Source organism: Dama dama, chromosome 14, assembly GCF_033118175.1.
Source record: "Dama dama isolate Ldn47 chromosome 14, ASM3311817v1, whole genome shotgun sequence".
In the NCBI taxonomy this organism is placed as follows: Eukaryota; Metazoa; Chordata; class Mammalia; order Artiodactyla; family Cervidae; genus Dama; species Dama dama.
Window position 1 is genome coordinate 65130248 of NC_083694.1, and position 20413 is coordinate 65150660.

General features: G+C 41.6%; 1 protein-coding gene across 2 annotated transcripts in view; it reads right to left on the reverse strand.

The window, feature by feature from the left end:
* Nucleotides 1-20413, reverse strand: part of CENPF (centromere protein F) — a 61396-nt gene that overhangs the window by 15416 nt on the left and 25567 nt on the right. The window contains exons 11-14 of one of the 2 annotated variants that reach the window (XM_061160953.1): nucleotides 15104-15239; nucleotides 9812-13218; nucleotides 5295-8582; nucleotides 3903-4055 (exon numbers count right to left, since the gene is read on the reverse strand). In XM_061160953.1, coding sequence (XP_061016936.1) covers nucleotides 3903-4055; nucleotides 5295-8582; nucleotides 9812-13218; nucleotides 15104-15239 — 6984 coding nt within the window. The remainder of the gene's footprint in view (nucleotides 1-3902; nucleotides 4056-5294; nucleotides 8583-9811; nucleotides 13219-15103; nucleotides 15240-20413) is intronic. The other variant, XM_061160954.1, reaches the window with a different exon arrangement.

Here is a 20413-nt window from a genome sequence, read left to right on the forward strand (position 1 = left end):
AAATGGCAACCCAGTCTAGTATTCTTGCCTGGAAAATCCCAAGGACAGAGAAGCCTGGCGGGCTACTGTCCATGGAGTTGCAGAGTCAGACATGACCTAACAACTGAGCACATGCAAACTTAAAGTACTCTGGGGGATGTGTGTAGGTTACATGCAAACAGTATGCCATTTTATAGGAGGGACTTGAACATCTATGAATTTTGAAATCTGGAGGGCCTAGAACCCATCTCCTGTGGATACCAAGGGATGACTATAATTCACTTTAAAAGGTGACTTCACCTCTAGGGGCAATTTCCTTTGTTCCAACCCCAGGTCACCTCCACAAGGAACACGGGATCTCTGAAACCTCAACTTCACAACTAAGATACCCTGGACCAAACCTTCCTTGGCTCTCTGGGCTTCTCACTTTTTTAAGTACTTCTATTACAGTAATTTCTTAACCTCATCAACAGGACCACCAACACCTTTACACTCAAGCCCCTCCAGACTTGTGTTTCCTTCCTTGGCCAGCTTCGGTGCATCTTCTGTCACTTTAAGAATTTCCTGTCACATGCTCCCTACTCCTCTGCCCCTCTCTCCCTTCACGGGGCAGGACTAGAAAAACTGCAGCCCTGGAGGCATCTGGCTTCTCCGTGCCTGATCCCAAATAGCTGTTCCTACATGTGTTTATATACATGCTGTGTCCACTTTCTCATCAACCACTCCTCAACCCACTCCAACCTTTTATCCCAGATCCTCCTGAAATAGCATCATCAAGCTCCATATTACAAATCCCATTCTTTAGCCCTCATCTCTTTCATCCTCTGAGCAGAATCTGATGCCGCTGACCACTCCTTCAGTCCCGAGACAGCCTCCACTCGTGCCTTCAGGAACAGGACGCTCTCCCGGTTTGCCTCCTCCTGTCGTCCCAGTTTCTTTACTGGCTCTTCCTCCTCTGTCTCACCCTGCATGCTGGGGGTCACCTGGGGGTCACCTGGGCTGGGCCCTGAGCTGCCTCTTCTGCACCTTCTCTTCTCGATCTGTATGTTCTACCACCCTGATAATTTTTAAACACTACCTATATTGCGAACTAGCCAAATTCATGTATCTATCCTTTCAATCACCAGCCTCTTGTATTTTGTGTCATTTTAGATTGTGAAGGAAAGTTATGACAAACCTAGACAGCATATTAAAAAGTAGAGACATTACTTTGTCAACAAAGGTCTGTCTAGTCAAGGCTATGGTTTTTCCTGTAGTCACGTATGGATGTGAGAGTTGGACTATAAAGAAAGCTGAGCGCCAAAGAATTGATGCTTTTGAACTGTGGTGTTGGAGAAGACTCTGAGAGTCCCTTGGACTGCAAGGGAGATCCAACCAGTCCATCCTAGAGGAGATCAGTCCTGGGTGTTCATTGGAAGGACTGATGTTGAAGCTGAAACTCCAATACTTTGGCCACCTGATGCGAAGAGCAGACTCATTGGAAAAGACCCTGATGCTGGGAAAGATTGAGGGCAGGAGGAGAAGGGGACGACAGAGGATGAGATGGCTGGATGGCATCACTGACTCAATGGACATGGGTTTGGGTGGACTCTGGGAGTTGGTGATGGACAGGGAGGCCTGGCGCGCTGCGGTTCACGGGGTCACAGAGTCGGACACAATTGAGCGACTGAGCTGAACTAGTTCTTTACCACGTTCTCCTACTGCTCCAACCTTCTTTTATATTATTTTCCATCTGACTCCAGCCACAATGGCTTCCTTTCAATTTCGAAAATGTCCATAGGTGTTTATAATTTCAGAGTTTTGTTTTTCTCCCCCCTTTAAGGCTGCTCCATGTCTTTGCAGCACACAGGATCTTCAATCTTCATAGCAGCATGCGAGATCTTTAGTTGAGGCATGTGAACTCCTAATCACGGCATATGGGACCTAATTCCCTGACCAGGGATTGCACCCAGGCCCCTGGCTTTGGGAGCACGGAGTCTTCGTCACTGGACCACCAGGGAAGTCGCTAATTTCAGAAATTTTGTCACACTGCTCTACAAGCTTAGAAGGCTCTTTCCTTGGTCATGTTCTTCACATGGTGACTTCTTGCCTTGCAGGTGGCATTCTCAGACCACCTTGTCTAAATTAGGTTGTTCCCTACTCCTATACCCAACTTCTCAAACATTCTGCAGGGAAGAATTGTTTCCTTTATCATGCTTAACAGTTGTTTTTTAAAAAATACTAATTTATTTATTTGGCAACACTGGGTCTTCATTGCTGCACATGGGCTCTCTCTGGTTGCAGCAAGGAGGGGCTGCTCTCTAGCTCTGGTGCCCGGACTTCTCACAGCAGCGGTATCTCCCATTGCAGAGCAGAGGCTCGTAGTTGTGCACACGGGCTTAGCATCCTCACCGTTTGTGGAATCTTGTTGGACCAGGGGTCAAACCAGTGTCCCCTGCACTGGCAGGCAGATTCTTAACCACTGGACAAGTCTTATAGCACTTGAAGAGTTCATGATTATTTTATACATTTCCTATGGGGTGATTTATTGTGTCGCGATGGTAAGCTCTGTGAGTGCAGGAACCTCTGGATAGCTATCCTTTGATTTTAGTAGTGTTTACAGAATGAATAAAGCCATTGCAGACCAACACACTCATACATACGGCCTTCAAGCTGAACACTTAGCATTTTTTTTTTTAGAAGAGCCTATAAATGAAATGCAAGTAACAATATACTAGGGATACACTCAGACTGCTCAGTCCCAAGCAGATTTCAGCAGGTGCAGGACTTAGATATCATTCATAGGAACTCCTTCCACACAGCATTAGCACAAATCCCATGAACCAATTGCTGAGATTAAACGCCAAAGCTTTTCCGTTTTTTTAAATACCATATTTAAAGAAAAGTACAGGGCTTCCCTGGTGGTTCAGTGGTTAAGAATCCACCTTGCAATGTAGGGGACATCCATCCCTGGTCCAGGAAGATCCTATAAGCTGCACAGCAACTAAGCCCAAGAGCCTGGACTCTAGAGCCCATGCTCCACAACAAGAGGAGTCATGGCATCAAGAAGCCTGAGCACTGCAACCGCAGACTAGGCCCTGGTCTCCATAACTAGAGAAAGTCCACAGGCAGCAACAAAGACATAGCAAAGACAAAGTTAATAATTTTTTAAAAACCTACCTTATCGGGAAAAAAAAAAAAGCACAAATTCCCCCCATTTCTTATACAGGCTATTCCAAATGTCATTGCAACTTTATGTATTATTCTGGGTCATAATCACAATTATATTTTGCTATCCTTTTCTAAGAACTACTTGGGGATGAAGTTGCACACGGACTATATGAACATAGGAATTTTGCCATCTGGCTGCATGGTAGCTGCTACCTAAGTCTCGTTGTTAAGAGATTCAGGAGAAAGCACATGAATCAGCAATGTCTATTATGGGACCAGCAGCGGGAGTGGCAGCCCAAATGCTATAGTTCTGCCACCACCCGCCCTAAAATAGCAACTCAAGACTGCTCCAATTTTACATTTGACTGTGACTCTCTGTTACTTTGTTAGTTCTCTGCAAGATCAGTGCATCTGTCTCTAGCAACACTCTGGCTTATAATCTGGAGCAGGCCAGGAAAAGAGCCTACTGAAAGCTACATGCAATCCATTTCTGGTATGACTTAATATAGTTAGAAGGGCTGTCTTCTATGAAAAACATATCTGGGCTCCTTGACAGGTATTTTCATGTATTTGGGGACCTCTTTGGACTCCTTCAGGGCTCATGACAGTGCTGAATGGCGAAGATTACTGCAGGTCTGACCATGACATAGCTTTGGGTTATTCTTTTCAAAAGATAAAAAAAAGTTTGATACATTACAGAAGGTCTTACCAAAACAATGAGAGAGTGCATAAGAATTATTAGAGTGTAATGAATCTATCACAGAGAAACTTACTTTACTGCTCTTTATTTCTTCCAACATTAAATTTAATTCTTCCGTTAGCCTGTTTTTCTCCCCACTAAATTCTTCTTTCAGTTCTGCCATTTCTTGTATCATTGCATGCCTTTCCTTCTGAAGCTCAGTTTCTTTCACAGTCATTGTGTTTACCTGAAATTTCATCTTTCATTAGGATCTGCTTATGGTTGTCTGTTTGATCATATTAATCACTGTGATACAGCATATTCGTGACATTCACATCACTCCGATAATAAAATAAAACCCAGCTAATCCTCCCGGTACTAATCCACTCAACTAATACTCTCAAAACTGACTGGTAAGCTTACCTTTTCTTCTCTGAAAGATTTAACAAAAGACAGCAGTAAGGAAAAGAATGACAAAAAAAGATAATATTATCAAATCTTAAAATCCTTCATAGAGGTAATGATTTGAATTAAACTTAAAAATCAGAAAGTATTTACAAGGCAGTGACTTAATCTATCAGCCCTTGGATCTCTTATGTATTCTCCAGAGCCATGCTAAAATACAAGAAACAGGATGACGGTTTGTTAAAACCAGTTAAAGCAGGATTGTTTGCATCCATCCCTACACCAGACTGAAAGAGCCTGGTAAAGTTTGTCTAACTGTCTCTACCATAACTGCTGTCACTTACAAGCTATGCAAAAACTTGAAATTCTTGGAAAATACTGAGGTATGATTGACTATTTTCTGGACAATCTACTTGTTCAATAAAAACTTAATTTGAAGGAATCACTTTTCTAGATCAGTAAGTATAGGGAAAAATTTTAATTTTTCTTTAATAATTGAGCTTCTTGATGGCAGATCTTCCCTTTCATCATCAGCTAACAAAACAGGAGACTGCCCAAAGAGAAGGTACAAAAGAGGGGGCTGAAAGCACAAAATCCCTAGCGGGGACATGCCCTGGGAGCCATGAGGGTTCCATTGGTTATAATTATATCAGTATCTTTAATAGTTCTTTCTCCTAAAGGCAAAAATGGCAGGGTAGAGGCAAAAGCGATCGCTACTGATTCTGACTAATACGTGTTACACTCTCTACAGCACTGGTACTCAACTGGGGATGGGGATGGGGGCTACTGTTCTGATGTACTGCAAGAAATGAACCAGGCACAGCCCAGAGCTGCTTCCCTGCCCAGGCGTCACCGTGAAAACTGGGCCAATCCACAGAAGTACCCCCTGGAAGTGTGCGCCAAAGCTAAGAGTCACTCACTGTAGGAACCAAGTCAGTATCCCCCCCAGTTCAAGACCCCCAAACTTTTTACAAAGTTTGAGCCAATACAGCAAACACTGTCCACAAGGAAACAGAATTCACACAGTGGTTGCCCCTCCTCCTGACAACAGATTCAAATGTAAAGACATAAAGCCACTTACTTTTTGAACAAAGGACGTATTTTCCAATTTTGTCAATTCAAGCTCTTTCTCCAGATTCCTGGAAGAATTTTGCAGAGCTTCTAAGGTGTCCTGCAAAGCATCATTTTTGGATTGCAGCACATGAATCTTCTGCTCCAACTCCACCATCAGATTTTCCAGGTCTGCCTTTTGCTTCTTCCAAAGTTGCTGTTCTCCTTCCATCTGGGACAGTTTAGAGACAAGCTGCTCTTGGTCCTGAGTCTGACTTTTTAGTATACCGATTTCTTCATCCTTTTTCTCTAGTTTCTGTTTGCCATCTTCAACTTCTTGAATGAGGTCTTTCACAGAAGACTGCAAAATCATGTAATTACTTTTGGCATCATCAAGGCCCTGCAGCAACTGAGCCTTCTCACGTTCAAGAGAGTCTACTTGACTACTCAGGCTCTGTTCTCTGACCTTCCAGGTCTCTTGGTCATCACCCAAGGCTGCCACTTTCTCATTTAGCTCTTCTAATTGTGTTTGCAGCATCTCCACTGCAGCTTTAGATTCTTCCTTCATCTGTACTTTTTCTTGCTCTTTTTCTCGCAACAGATTTTCAAATGAAGAATTTAATGTTTCTAATTCAGACACTCGACTCTGCTCTTTCTGTAATTCTTTAGTCAGATCCTCTTTTTCTGATCTTATATTGACAAGGTTTAATTCCAAACCTCTCAGATTTTGGTCCATCTCCTCCATTGTTGCTTTCAGGGTCTCTACTTCTGCTTTGGACCTCTCAGCCTCAAGAGCCACGTGCTCTTGGTTTTCTCCTGATAGCTCGAGTTTTCTTTCAAGGTTCTCAACTGTATCCTTAAGGAAATCTGCCTGATGTTCACTTTCCTTCAGTTTTTCTAAGATATGGAGCTGCTGCTTTTTATCAGCATCGAGGCAGACTTTCAGCTTTCCAATGTTATTTCTCAGCTGTTGTACCTCCTCAATGGGGGAGTCCAGCCTCTGTTCTTCAACCTTCCAGGACTCCTGGTCAACACACAAGGTTGCTATTTCCTCAATCAGCTCTTTCAATTGTGTTTGCAGCATCTCCACTGCAGCTTTAGATTCTTCCTTCATCTGTACTTTTTCTTGCTCTTTTTCTCGCAATAGGTTTTCAAATGAAGAATTTAATGTTTCTAATTCAGACACTCGACTCTGCTCTTTCTGTAATTCTTTAGTCAGATCCTCTTTTTCTGATCTTATGTTGACAAGATCTAATTCCAAACCTCTCAGATTTCGGTCCATCTCCTCCATTGTTGCTTTCAGGGTCTCTACTTCCGTTTTGGACTTCTCAGCCTCAAGAGTCACATGCTCTTGGTTTTCTCCTGATAGCTCGAGTTTTCTTTCAAGGTTCTCAACTGTATCCTTAAGCAAATCTGCCTGATGCTCACTTTCCTTCAGTTTTTCTAAGATATGGAGCTGCTGCTTTTTATCAGTGTCCAAGCAGACTTTCAGCTTTCCAATGTTATTTCTCAGCTGTTGTACTTCCTGGGCAGGAGAGTCCAGACTCTGTTCTGTGAGCTTCCAGACCTCCTGTTCATCACACAAGGCTGCTACTTCCCCACTCAGCTCTCTCAGCTGTGTCTGCAGCACCTCCACTGCAGCTCTAGACTCTTCCTTCGTCTGTATCTTCTCCCGCTCCCTTTCTTCTAATAGGTTTTTCAGTGAAGAGAGTAGCATATCGAATTCAGACACCTGACCTTGTTTTTCTTGTAGTTGTTTCAAAAGATTTTCTTTTTCAGACCGTATTGTGACAAGGTCTAATTCTAAATCTTTCAGGCGTTCAGTCATCAATTCTATTTGTGTTTTTAGGGTCTCCACCTCTGCTTTGCAATTCTCAGCATCAAGAATCACCAGCTCTTGGTTTTCTTCTGCCATCTGCAACTCCCTTTCAAGGGTCTCAACCTTGTCCTGAAGCGAGTCATTCCTCCGCTCGCTTTCCTTCAGCTTCTCTGAGACATGGAGCTGCTTCTTTTCATCAGCCTCAATGCGGACCCTGAGCTTCTCAATGCCTTTTCTCAACTGGTGCACTTCCTCTTGCGTGGAGCTCAGCCTCACGGCGACCTCACCTTTCTCCATCAGTGCAGCCTCCAAGGCCTTGGTGACAGTCAGCTTTTCATGCTCCGACTCGCTCAGTTTGGTCTGCAGGCTTTCAGATTCCCATACAAGTGAGTCTTTCTCTTTATTTAGTTGTTCAATTTGGTTTTCCAGCTCACTTCTTACCAGAGACAGTGCCTGTGAATCCTTTTCCAAACTCTGAAGCTGCTCTTGGAGATGCAGACACTCACTTTGATGAGATTCAAGCTCTCGTATTTTCTCCTTCATCTTTTCAGACATCTGATCTAGCTCTTGATTTTCTTTTGACAAAGTATTTAACTCTCCACGAAGCTGGTCTCTCTCACTTGTGACCACTGAGAGTCCTTCCTCAAGACAGGTTATAACTTTTTGTTTATTTTCATTGTCTTTTTCTAAATATAGTTTCTCTGTTTGAACTACCTCTAAGCTGGCTTCCGCAGAGAGGGCATGATGCTCCATGCTATCCTTCTCAAATTGAATCCTCTGTAGCTCATTTTCCACCTGGAGACATTTCTCTCTCCAGTTGTCAGTCACCTTGGCTGCATCATCTTCAATACCTTCATGCGGCAATTTGCTTGTACCCACTTCTAAGTTAGAAGTGAGACCTCCTGAACTTTCTTCTCTCTGGTTATGACCAGAAAAGAATTCCAATTTTTCATTTAAATCTAATTTTTCTTTCTTAAGGTCCTCAACTATTTTTTCCAATGCCACACATGCTTCACTCTTGGTAGTTAGTTGTACTTCCAGTAAATGGAATTTTGAGTCTAACTCTTTGATTTCATTTAGCAAATTTTCAACTTTTTGGTCACGTTCCTCTATGCCATGAAGTAATCTCAAATTCTCATCTGATGTCTCTTTTACCTTCAGCTCGAGACTCTGAATGGTTACCTGATTCTCCAGAAAATCCCTAGGTACCGAAGCATTAGGCCCAGAAAGGGACAGTTCAGAAATGCACTCTGAACAGCCCTGGGCTGGATCTTCCACTGGGGTCTCATGACTGGTTTCTGAGGACTGCTCTCTGGACCATTCTTCTCTAAGTTTGGTTGCACCAGTCTTTGTTATTTTCTGCATCTCTAGACTGAGATCCTGCTGAACATCTTTTTCACAAATCTGATGAATCTCACGCCTTGGGGGCCTCTCTTTAGTTGCTGAAGTATATTCTTCTGATTCTCTTATGTCACAGCTATCGTTTCCACCCACAACAGCCTGTAGTTGCAAAATATAATAAGAATGCATCTTACTTTTCAAGAAGAATCAGAATAGGCTTATTATTTTTTGGAAACTAGATATTTGTCTCTGCTAAACACATCTCTTCAAATGGCATACTGCCTACCAGATCCACCTCTCTCCATCCAAACAGTCAACACAAGTAAACAAACACTCAGGAAGTGCTCTCCATGTGCAGGGTCCTGGGTATTTATCAAGAAGACAAACCCTTCAGCTCAATTATGTGATCATCTAAATTGTGATGTAGTTATATTTCAAAATTTTTTTGTAGGAATATTCTAAGTAGCCAAATTTGAAATTTTCTTTGGGATTATCAAATAAGAGGCTAACAAGTTCCAAATAAAATGGTCAGCTTCCATCTTCAGCATTTATGACACTCTTCGATAAGAGAAGGCAGTAAGGCTTCATGACCAAATCCCCAGGTCAAGGACTTAATCACTTAATATAATATCACTTTATATTCTTGGATAAATCACATGTTTGAACCTACCCTTCTCTTATCTGTAAAGTAGGGATCTGCTACTTTGACCACAATTGCTATCACCTCTCCACCTGCCTTCTACCACCTTACAGAGGCACAGGGAGGGAATTAAGTGAGACTCACTGACTGTACACCATTAGTAGTTTAGCTGGTAGACAAGAAAAGACAAAGGTGTAAGTAACTAAACAACTTTTTATTCAATAAAGAAAAAAGTGTCTCTTAGAATAACTGATATCAAATCATAGATTTGTACCCAAGCAAAGTATTAGAAAAGTATTCAGAATTACATAATAAATACTAATATTTAGTTTCATGACTATAACTCTGTAACATTAAAAACCGTCTGAAAAGGGTAAGAGAGGTAAAAATTCTAATCACCTTACCATTCCTAAGGTTCAGTTTGAGATTCGATGTGCTTTATTAACTCACAAAGTGAAAACATAAACATCCTCAAGAAGATAGTCTGTGACTCTATAACATGATTTTCTCTAGGAGACTTTAAAAAAACCTCTGTAGTAATGTCCAATATAAGAGTGTTTAAAGATAATCAGGATAGAAATTACCCCCCCAAGTTCTGGCTTATTTTTTCAAAATTGTGGTATATTTTTCTCTTATTTCCTTAAACCCTAAAAATATTTTAATTTGGATTTACTGTCAATCTCAATAAACACTGCGTGCCTGCTAGGCACGCGATTAGAGAAAGGGCATGTCAGTCCCGTGTACTTACATCCTCTATGTCGGCGCCAAGCAGAGACCGGGAGCTCAAGTCCAGACCCTGCAGCTGGAGCCGCGCCACCTCGAGCTCAAGTGTCAGACGCCCCGTGTGTTCCTTCTCAGCCGCCAGCTTGGACTCCATCTCGGCTGTCACGTCGGTCAGCTTCTGCTGCCACCGTTCATTTTCCGACAAACACTGCTTCCTGAGGTAGGCGAGCTCCTCCCTCGAAGAACTCAGTAACTCCTTGAGCTCTTGGATTTCCTTGTTTTTCGTAATCCCTTGACTTTCAATTTTCTCTTCCAGCTGCTTGAGGGACTGGAGGTACGTCTGACAGAGGGTCTCGGGTTCTCGCGGGCTCCTCAGGGGGGCAGAGGGGATTTCCTTCTCGGTCAGATTTTCCTCCTTCTCCTCCTCCAGACTACTGCAAGAGACTTCCTCCACAGTGGACTGGTTTGCCCAAACAGTCCCTTCTAAATTATTCAAGAGGGACGTTTCTGTTGTGTGCTCTAGAAGATCTTTGTAGAAAGAGGACTCTCCCAGACCCGCGTCAGCGGGGCGGTCAGTCACACAAGAGAATGACAAGGACAGCAAATGCTCCTCCCCGCGTCCTGGCACCACCTCCTTCACCAGGTCGCCTTGAGAGCTTCTCAGACCCATGGACAGGACGGAATTTTCAGCCTTTAATGTGTCAACGTAGGACTGCAGCTCTGACATCTTAGAGCTCATCAGACAGTGCTGATCATGTAAAATTTTGTGTTCACTCTGTAAAGATGAAAATTTCTCCTGTAATTCAGCAAAGTGCACTTGAACCTCTTTGTTTGACAAGGTCAAATGCTCATAGAAATTATTGTCATCCAAAGGATTTAAGTTCGCAGACGTCTGCTCATCTTGTTGTTCACTGAATTCACCTACTGGAGTTTCTTCCACTAACTCGCCTTGGAGAAGTCCATTTTCGTCATTTAATGTTTTAACTTCATTTACTAGTTTCCCTACCTCTTCTGCCATTTTACTAGTTGCTGTGATACATTCTGATCTTGAGTCATTCAGCTCACATATGAGTTCAGACTTTTCAACCTGCAGGGCTTCACACATTTTCTCTAACTCATTCAGCTTGTTCATGGCTGTCTGTAGAGAGCACTGCAGGTGGGCATTGTCCTGCTGACTTGTTGACAACTCATGAAGCACTGAAATATATTTTTCTTCTGGATCTATTTCAGAGTCTCCAAGGCCACTGATATCTTGTGACCGAGTATCTTGTTGCAAATCTTCAGTTTCTAATTCTCTAGTCTGTAATTCGTGCTGGAGACACTCTTCCTTTTCACTTTGCTGAAGTTTTAATCCCATGTTTCTGACTTTAGTTTCTACTTGCGCCAGTTGTGCATTATAAGTGTCTAGAGAAGTATCTTTTACATCAAGATCCATTGGAAGTTGAACGTGACATGTATTTATCTCCCTCTCTCCTTCTTTCTCAGAGTCTTGAATTGGTTCCAATTCTAGACATTGATACTCATGTTTCGTCTTCATTAATTCCATCAGGTGGTCATTCTCTTGTAATAAGGCATTAACTTCCTGTTGCATCTTATTGTGTTCTTCCTTTAAACTCATGATTTCTTGCTTTAAACCATCGGCCTCCCTCTTGGAACTGTTTTGGATATCTGTAATCTCAGACTGCAGGGCTTGCTGCACTGTCTCCAACTCCAGAATTAAATTCTGGTTTCTTTCTTCAGCTAATGCTAACTGCGATACAAATGCTTGGTGTTCTCTTGCAAATGTTTCCTTTAACTGTGCTAATTCATTTTTTCTGTCTTCACAAACACCTGTGCACTCACTCAGCAAGCATTCTAATTTAGAGTTCTTTTCCTGAACCGCTTTGTATTTTTCACTAAGATCCCGAAATGCATTTCCTGTTTCTTCACATCTTTGTAGTAAAGTAAGTCTTTCTTGTTTGTACTGATTAGTTAACTCTGAAATGCTTTTGTCTCTTTCATCTATACAGTTTGAAAAACTCTCGGTTTTTTGGAGCAAGTTCATCTTCTCTTGAGTTAAGGTGGCATTAATTTCCTTGAGAGTCCCATTCTCTTGGGTCAACCCTTCAATGTCCTTTTTATTTAGAGAAATAATGGAATTCAGTTCCTTTTTCTCCAAGCTCAGGGATTCAGACAAGAACTGTAGCTCCTTTAGAGATTCCTGCAGTAAATGGCTGTTCTTTTTTAACTCTCCAATCTCTGCCTGCTCCGTTTCTAATTTTTCATTCAAAAGTTGCAACTCTCTTTCATTGCTCTCCAGGGCAGCTAAAGTTTCAGCAACAACACTCTGATTAACAGAAGTGTCTTCTTGTAGCTTACTAATGCGTTGACTTGTTTCAGCCACAAAACTTTGATGCATCTGTTCTGCTTTCATGAGGTTTTCTTCAATTTCTCCTTTGATCTGCACCAACTCTTCACACTGCTTCTGCAGATCTGAGTTCATCTGCTTTTGCGACTCTAAGGAAAATTCGAGAGAAACGACTCTATTTTGCAACACGGATGAACTTTTAGGACTTTGGTCTGTGGCTACACGGCATCCGCTCCTTTCTGAAGGCACACTTTCTTGCTCTCCAATTATATTTGTGAAGGAATTGTTCAGTGCAGACTGCTGTTCAAAAGCCAAACAACTTCTCTGATGAGGCTCACTTATCACCACAGAGGAATCCCTAGATTTTAGCAGATCCCTGAGGCTCTCAGATTCAGCATGCAAGTCTTGATAACGCTGGTCTTTGTCCATGATTTCACTTGACAGTAACTGAAGCTTATGTTCTAGGTCTTCCACTTGCCCAGTGAGGTGAGAGATTTTCAAACACATATTTTCTATCTCCTTCTCATGTTTCTGATCTGAGAACTCAGCTTTCTGTTGCAGTTCTCCATAAGCTCGTTTCTGCGTCTCTGCCTCCGCGGTCTTGCTGTCGATCACATTTTGAAGGTTCCTGATCTCCACGTTTAGATTTTCTCTTTCCATCTCCAGGGTTCTTACCCTCTCATTATATTCATGACTTTTTATCTGTTGTGTCTTAAGACAAGTTTCCAAGTGATTAACTTTACTCTGCAAGCTCTCCTTTTCTGATTCCATCTGATTTAAAAGTTGTTCGTTTTCACTTTTCCAGCGAGAAAACAGAGTTTTCTCTTCTTTCAGTTCTTCATATTCTATCTTCTTTAATTCCAAAGCGTTCAACAATGCTTCGGATTCTCTTTCTGTTTTGCTTAACTTTTCGTTCAGTTGTTCAATGTGATGTTCCCTTTTCTTCAAAAGGTCTTGAGAACAATCTCGCTGCTTTTCCAGGTCAGCCAAGGCAAGCTTCAGTTTCTCTAAAGTCAAGGAATTCTCTTGCTGATTTATCTTCTCTTGAAGATCTCTTAACATGGTTTCCTGAGAGGTATTCTTAGCTATTAAAACAGGAAAAAATATATTTTTAAGTTGTCACGGCTTTAATAAATATTTATTCTACAAGAATTCTAAACTCTTAAAAAAAAAAAAAAAAACAGCTTAAGTCATGTAAAAACTGGCATTACTGCCTGCATACCTCCTTGAAAGTAAACCACCTGACAATTATCTAAGCTCATATAAAGAAAATGAGAAAATGGTCCTTTTCAGGATGGTAATACATGTGTTTATCTTCTTTATAAGCAGCATAACAAAGTGCTATTGTATAAAACACCAAGGGGTTATTCTCCTAAGCACTTGAAACTTTCTTTTATTCTTTTACCTTGTATACGCTTATGTATATGCATATTTTTGCCCTTTGGAAATAGCTATTCAAGGAGAGAAAAGTGCGAGAGGAGCAGCACCAGGATGGAAACATCCCACATCACTGTGCAATATCCCCGATATCTCAGAAAGGTGAGTCACTTCTTCGCCATTTTAGTCAAAAATGCATAGGATCAGGCTTAAGGACAGAGTATGTGTTGCTACAGGGAATTATACTGAAGTATTCTGTAATAACCTATAAAGGACAATAACTTGAAAACAGCTATGTGTGTATATATGTGTGTATGTATGTATAACTGAATCACTCTGCTGTACAACCAAAACTAACACAACTTTGTAAACCAACTATACTTAGATTAAAAAATATATTTTTTTTCCCAAAGTATATATGGTTCTATATATCAGCAACCCTCGAGGCACACACAGGAATATCAGTGAGGAGCAATGGCCCCACACCCCAGCCCCTCAGTCAGGGTGGTGCCTGTGAAGATAAGAACCATCAGGAAGCTGTCAGAGACTCCATCACTGCCTGTTCTCTGCTTAAAAACTCCCCTCTGCCCACAGGCCTCTCCCAGTTGAGAACAATCACATTGCTTTCATTCAACAATGGGAAGCCTTCTCAAGAACGCCGAGAAACAATAAAAGTTAAGAATCTCAGTAGTCGATGAGAAAGGCAGCATGTATTATAAACTCAGGTGTTATACCAGCTGGGCAGCAATTCCTCTTTTTAGCCCGCTCATCTCCGTCTACCTACTGAGAGTGGATGGCTGCTGCGGACAGCGCCATAGAGGCTATTCGCTTGTGAGAGCCCCAAGCAACGCTGAAAAAAATCCCTAACTCTTTCTTTTCCTATAGTTTTCTTTCAAAAAATCTGAAGATTGATATTTCTACCTCCTGCCGTGGAAAATTGAAAGCTGTATGGGGATATTAGAATTTAAAAAAGAAAAGAGTCAGAAGTACTCAGGTTAAAAGAAATCCAAGACGTGCAAACACCCCAGGGGAGAAAATAAATCTAAATAAAGACACATTCCACATACAAATAAATGTGAAACAAACAGTGGAATCATCTGGTGTACATAGCATCATCCTGTGGCTATATAGAAAGTAAAGAAATAAAATCATTCAGTCAAGTAAGCCATCCAAAAACAATGGTCACTAAGGGCTGGGAAAACATGCATTTAATATAGAATTTTCCATTATAAGGGAAATGGTAATGGGTGAGAAGATGAGCCGTCTGGATATAACTAACAAACCCACTTGAGACACAAAATAGCACTCTGGGGAGAGACAACACCAACAATTTACTTTTGTGTGGAAAATATTTACCCTTCTGGTTTCAAAGTACTGAAAACCAGGCATTTGGGGACTCAGTGTGTTCCAATAAAAAAAAAGTCCAATTATCATTCTGGAAACTAAAAAGTGGAAAAGCAAAAACTTTTTCCACATCAGCTGCTGAAATCTCTCTGGGAGAAGATATGGAAAAATTCAAAGAAGTTTCTAATGACATCCACCCTCCCTCGAGGGAACATTAGCCTAGAGAAAGAACTCTAAAATGCCACTCACCCTTCATTTCTTCTGCAAAATTCTGGCTCTGACTCAAACACTGCTTGGCCTTCTTCAGTTCTTCCTCCAGGTGGCAGACTTCTCGGGCCCTCTGCTCAGACTGACTCTTGAGGAAGCTGTTTTCCCTCTTCATTTCCTACAAGACAGGTTTAGTTAGTTATCTTACTGTCCTGGCAAATGCTCAAACAACTCAGCCCTTCTGCCTCGGTGGGACTTCTGTCTCATGGGACCATGTGTGAATCTCACTTGCCCTTCAAGCAATGAAGTTAGATAGTTTTATTTCAATAAAATGATATCACAAATAGAAGTCAGAAGCACGAAACCTAAGAATTGATGATAATCTTTTTCCTTCAAGAAGTTTACTTTTTGAAGCAGTCGCTCATAAGAAAAACCCTTTTTACAAGCTCCCTAAAGGCACAATTGCTCCAAGTTTCCATCACGCCTAAATAATCAAAAATATCTTTGCTAAGTTCCGAGGTGCTAACGAACCAAAAAAATTCTTGTGACGATTTTTGATGTTTTGTTGTAAAACCATCTTAAGTTTCACTGCTCTATGGGAATGTCTTTATGAGTAAAATTACCTTTAAGAAATGTTTATTAAAATCTGCAATGTACAAGATGTTGGAATGGGCATTATGAAAGGTGCAGTTACAAATTAAGACAGAGTCTCTGCCCTCAGGACAGGTACCTGCCTGAGGGGGCTATCACTTAATACATGGCAGGATGTGTTATATGCTTAAGAGAGGTGAAGTGTGCTATGAGAAATGAGATGGCTGGAGCACGGAAGGATCAGTTCTCGGTGGAGGAATCTGAGGCTTCCCAGTGAAGACAGGTCCTTTGGTGGGTACCTGACTAAATGAAGAGCCGTGCATTGATGTGCCATAGAATAGCAGAGACACACACGCAGCCTCATTCTATTTTCTAGGGAGATCTATTTGTCTTAGTCTTAAAACGAAGCAATATTTGTCTGCCAAATAAAAACGCTTCTTGTTAACCATGTGACTTGCATAATCAATATTATAACTCCTCTATCCATATTCCTCAACCTGCTGTTCAACCTTCAATGATATTACAGTTGTTAATTATTTCAACCTATATTATACGGCACCTTCTGGATCACTGGGAATTGGCATGTATCATTACAAACTGATGGAACTAAGCAACCCCATCCTTGGAGTGGTGTGGGAAGGGGAAACTCATAAGCCTAATTTTAAAAGCACACAAACACACTTAAAAAAATATTCCTCTGAGAAGTAAAGGAAATTTTTGAATTCTTAAAGAAACAGTTAAGACCCATCCTCCAAAACCCTACTGCACCGTTAGAAAACAGATGGCCCTGGCAACGTGGTGCTGGAAGCCTGCCTTCAATTATCCGTCTGGTTACTACCAGCAGATGGGTACTGATGTAGCAAAGCCAAATTCAAGAGGAGGGAGAGTCTGGCTGGTACAAAGTACTTGAAAACTTGCTGGCGGCTGCTGTGTTCGTGTATATATGTTCATTTCATCATCAAAATTTAAGAGCCCGTTGTCATTGTATTTCTGTCTCCTTTGTCTTGATCCTCCCTCCTTTCCATTCGCTCAACTGAGTAAGACTCCATCAAATTAAGAGATCCACCAGAACTAAAGGCCCACACCGACTCATGTCAAGACTGATGTTCATACCAGTCATTATGAAATTCTGCACAGGATGAATGATCACTAAGGTGCAAGGATGTGATTGACTTAAACGAGCATCATTCAGCTAGAGAATGTGTAATCACTTGTTTGCTCTTCAGACTCAGAAAAATCACCACTCAAATGAGATCACAGATGTGAAAGGAAAAATACCTTTACTCACTCTAAGGCAGGCAATGGGGCATCAGTAGTAGTGTTTCTTCCTAAAATTCAACAGCAGCTAGATTCTGTGTGTTCAATGTTCAGATCAGCTAAATGAGCTCAACATAGGAAAGTAACTAGAATGTAACCATCTAAGTTGCATTTTGCAACTTGTATTTTTTGCTCTAAAAAAATCATTGAATCAAAGGGCATCTACATCTAGAGGTGTGACAAGAAAACTGACAAGACTATATGCAAAGCTGGGTGCATCCCAGCAGGAGGAGGGAAGGTGAAAAGAAGAGGAAGGAGGGACCCCAGGAGGGAGGGGGACAACTGATGTTTATGTGTCTGTTCGTCTATCCATCATGTCCATAACTGGAGACATTTAAGTGAACACTAAGCCCAGTGGAAAGATTAACATGCCTTTATTCTGGCATTAGCTCCGTAAATATTTGTTTCAAATGAAGAAACATTCAGCCAACCCCAGGACCCTGCAGGCTTATCATGCTATGGCTATAGCCAACCCAAGAATTTTAAAAGGCCAGAATTTAGAAAATGAATATCTGAAAATGAAGCTGTAGGCTGCCATCCATCAGCAATTAGTTTTCTGCACAGCTTACAGCCACTTAAGACTTGATTGGGTAGCTCATTACCAACAATGAGTTAAGCATACAAGGATACAGTCTCCCAGGCATCTCTCGCCACCAAACATGATTTGAAAAATTGGGTACTGGCCTGGAAACACACAGCAAAAATCCCTATAACCACAAGCCAGCATTAGAGCTTAGCAAGCAGTTCCACCCAGAGCAACTCTGGTTTTAGAAGCAGCAAGGGAAGTGTCATTTCCTAGGGCCAGACAAAACACATTTCAGTTACTGTGTGGCATCTCGTGATCGCACCCATGAATGAAGCTTAATACGTCCCCTGCTGGCATGAAGTCTATATGGTGAACCAGGGATGGATGCAAAGGATGTGTTTCTCCCCTTCCACCTCATCATTCTTGCCTGCCAGACCAGGTCCCTTAGAGGACCCCGTGTCATACAGGTCCCCACGCGCAGGAAGGTCCCCAAGCAAGTGTTCCCTCATCTTGGCTGTCAAATGATGGTTTATGATCGTCTAACCCCAGCACTATGGGGCTGGCACTAGATGTTGGATGAGCAGCCTAGCTAAACCCTCCATTCACTTTGATACTAAATGTTAACTTTACCCTTGATTGGGCCATTAAATCACGTTTCCACTACTGATAATTTCTCATTGTGAGCGGCATATTAGTTTCCTAAACACGGACAAGGAACATTTCAGTACAACTGTCACATAATTTCAGCATCCAAAACCTATAAGCGCACTAAACTTGCTTGCACTTACTTATAATTAGATACAGAAAGACACCCAGAGTGATAGACTAGAATAGGCTATAATTTTAAATGTGAAAAATCTCAAATGCCGTGTCCTTTGCTCATCACTTTCTGTGCCTATGAGTGACAGCAAACAGTGGTCACACCAAAAAGTTCTAACAGTTATCAAGACCAAAGGGCCCTTATGGATTAGGCACAGGTCTAAGCACTTGGCATACAATACTTAATTTAAACCCTTCTGAAAATGGAAGGGTTTTATTAGTCCTCATATGAAGATAAGGCAAGTCAGACTCAAAGGGTAAGTCATGGTCCCGAGGCCACACAGCAGGTTCAGATCTCAGGGCATCTAAAGCCACCATTTTACCACAAAGTTATACCACCCGTCAAACTGGGTAGATTGTTTTTCTGATTCCAATCCCAATTCAAAATGTGAGAGCCAGCTAAGCCCTTTGAATTTTTGATATTATTCTCAAAAGAAGACACATACACACAAACATGCATTGAAGACTATTTCTAAATGAATTCCCTGGCCCCGTGCTAGACACCTCCATGACTGCCCTCATTGGACACAGAAATTTATGAAATATTGAGCACAACATGACTGGCATTGAACTCAGCACAGCTCGAGTTCATGGTGGACAGCTCCTCGGCTGACAAACCAGACCCTGCAGGGACGCATGAGTCTTCAGAAACACCTGCAAGAAATGTCCAGCTCACTATGCAAAGCGTTTGGCCAGGCAAACCGTTTGAAAAGTGTTTGGACCCATTTAACCAGACGATCGCTTTTACAAAATGTTTCCACCAGGCAGCCAGTGGAGTCGCAGGAGAGTTCCTGGCTGAAAGGGAAGCTCAGAGAGGGAAGAGCTCGGTGCCAGTCTGCCTGTGGAAATGTTAGCAGAAGCATCTGTTGGTTGGTCCCCACTGGCCAAAAGGCAAACATTTGTTTTGCTGAAACAAACGCTTCCATTTAAAAACGTTTGCTGATGAAACCATCATCTGATATGAAGCTTTCCTCCACTCAGGCGGCTGGGGCTGTGGCCGCCTCTCTCCAGCAATATTACCCCTCTGAGGCTATAGCTGCTTTAACAACCCCTTCTTTGCCACTGACAGATGTTCTGATTCTAGAACCAATACACTTTTTGAAGCTGAGAGGATAAATACATTTAGACTTGTCTCACCTGGATAAATCACTGTTCCTTACAGAGAACTTAAAAAGAAAAAAATCTATACAATCTAACAAGTAATTTTAGATACGTAAAAGATTTAATATTTAATATTTTATAAAAATATTTTAAAAACTAGTGAAAAATAGTCTTCCCTGTGATATTTGATGGAAAAGAGACGTCTGTTGTTCTGCTATGCTTCTTCATAAAATTATGATGGTGACTTATGGCTCTATTCAAATTGTTTCAGCCTATTAACTATCCCTAGGTGGATTTTAATTAAGTCCTTTAAAATAAACTCCAAGCAACTAAAGAAATTCAGAGAGAACCAAATTAAAGTAAGTACAGATAAAATCTATTAGTAGAAGCAATATCAAGCTAATCCTTGTATCCTCGTCACTGGGAAACCTCATCCACCATTGTGTATCAAGACCATGACTCTACGAAGACACCATCACCCATGCCTGCACATGTTTAACATGAAGGTTAGTGTGTGACTGCTGAAGCCAGAGTAATACAATTTTTATTGCTTGACGCTTTTGTAACAATGTTAAATCTAGAAACCCTTTCTCTTTCAAAAAAATTTTATTTAAGTCTATCACTTTGCACATGGTTTTTGATACTTGATGATTCAAAAGCCAACCCTTGGAAAGAGGACTTAAATCATACCTTCTATCACCAACTTTGTTACTTTTCACTTAGAAAATCCCTTGCGGGACTTCCTTGGTGGTCCAGTGGTTAAGAGTCTGCCTGCACTGCAGGGGACACCGGTTCGATCCCTAGTCCAGAAATATCCCACATGCCATGGGGCAACTGTGTGAGCCTGTGTGCTGCAACCACTGAGGCCGAGTGCCCTAGAGCCCCTGCTCTGTAACAGGAAAAGCCACCATAACTAGAGAAAGCCTGTGCAGTGAAGACCCAGTGCAGCAAAAATTAAATACATTTTAAAATTAAAAAGAAAAAAAAGAGAAGAAAAG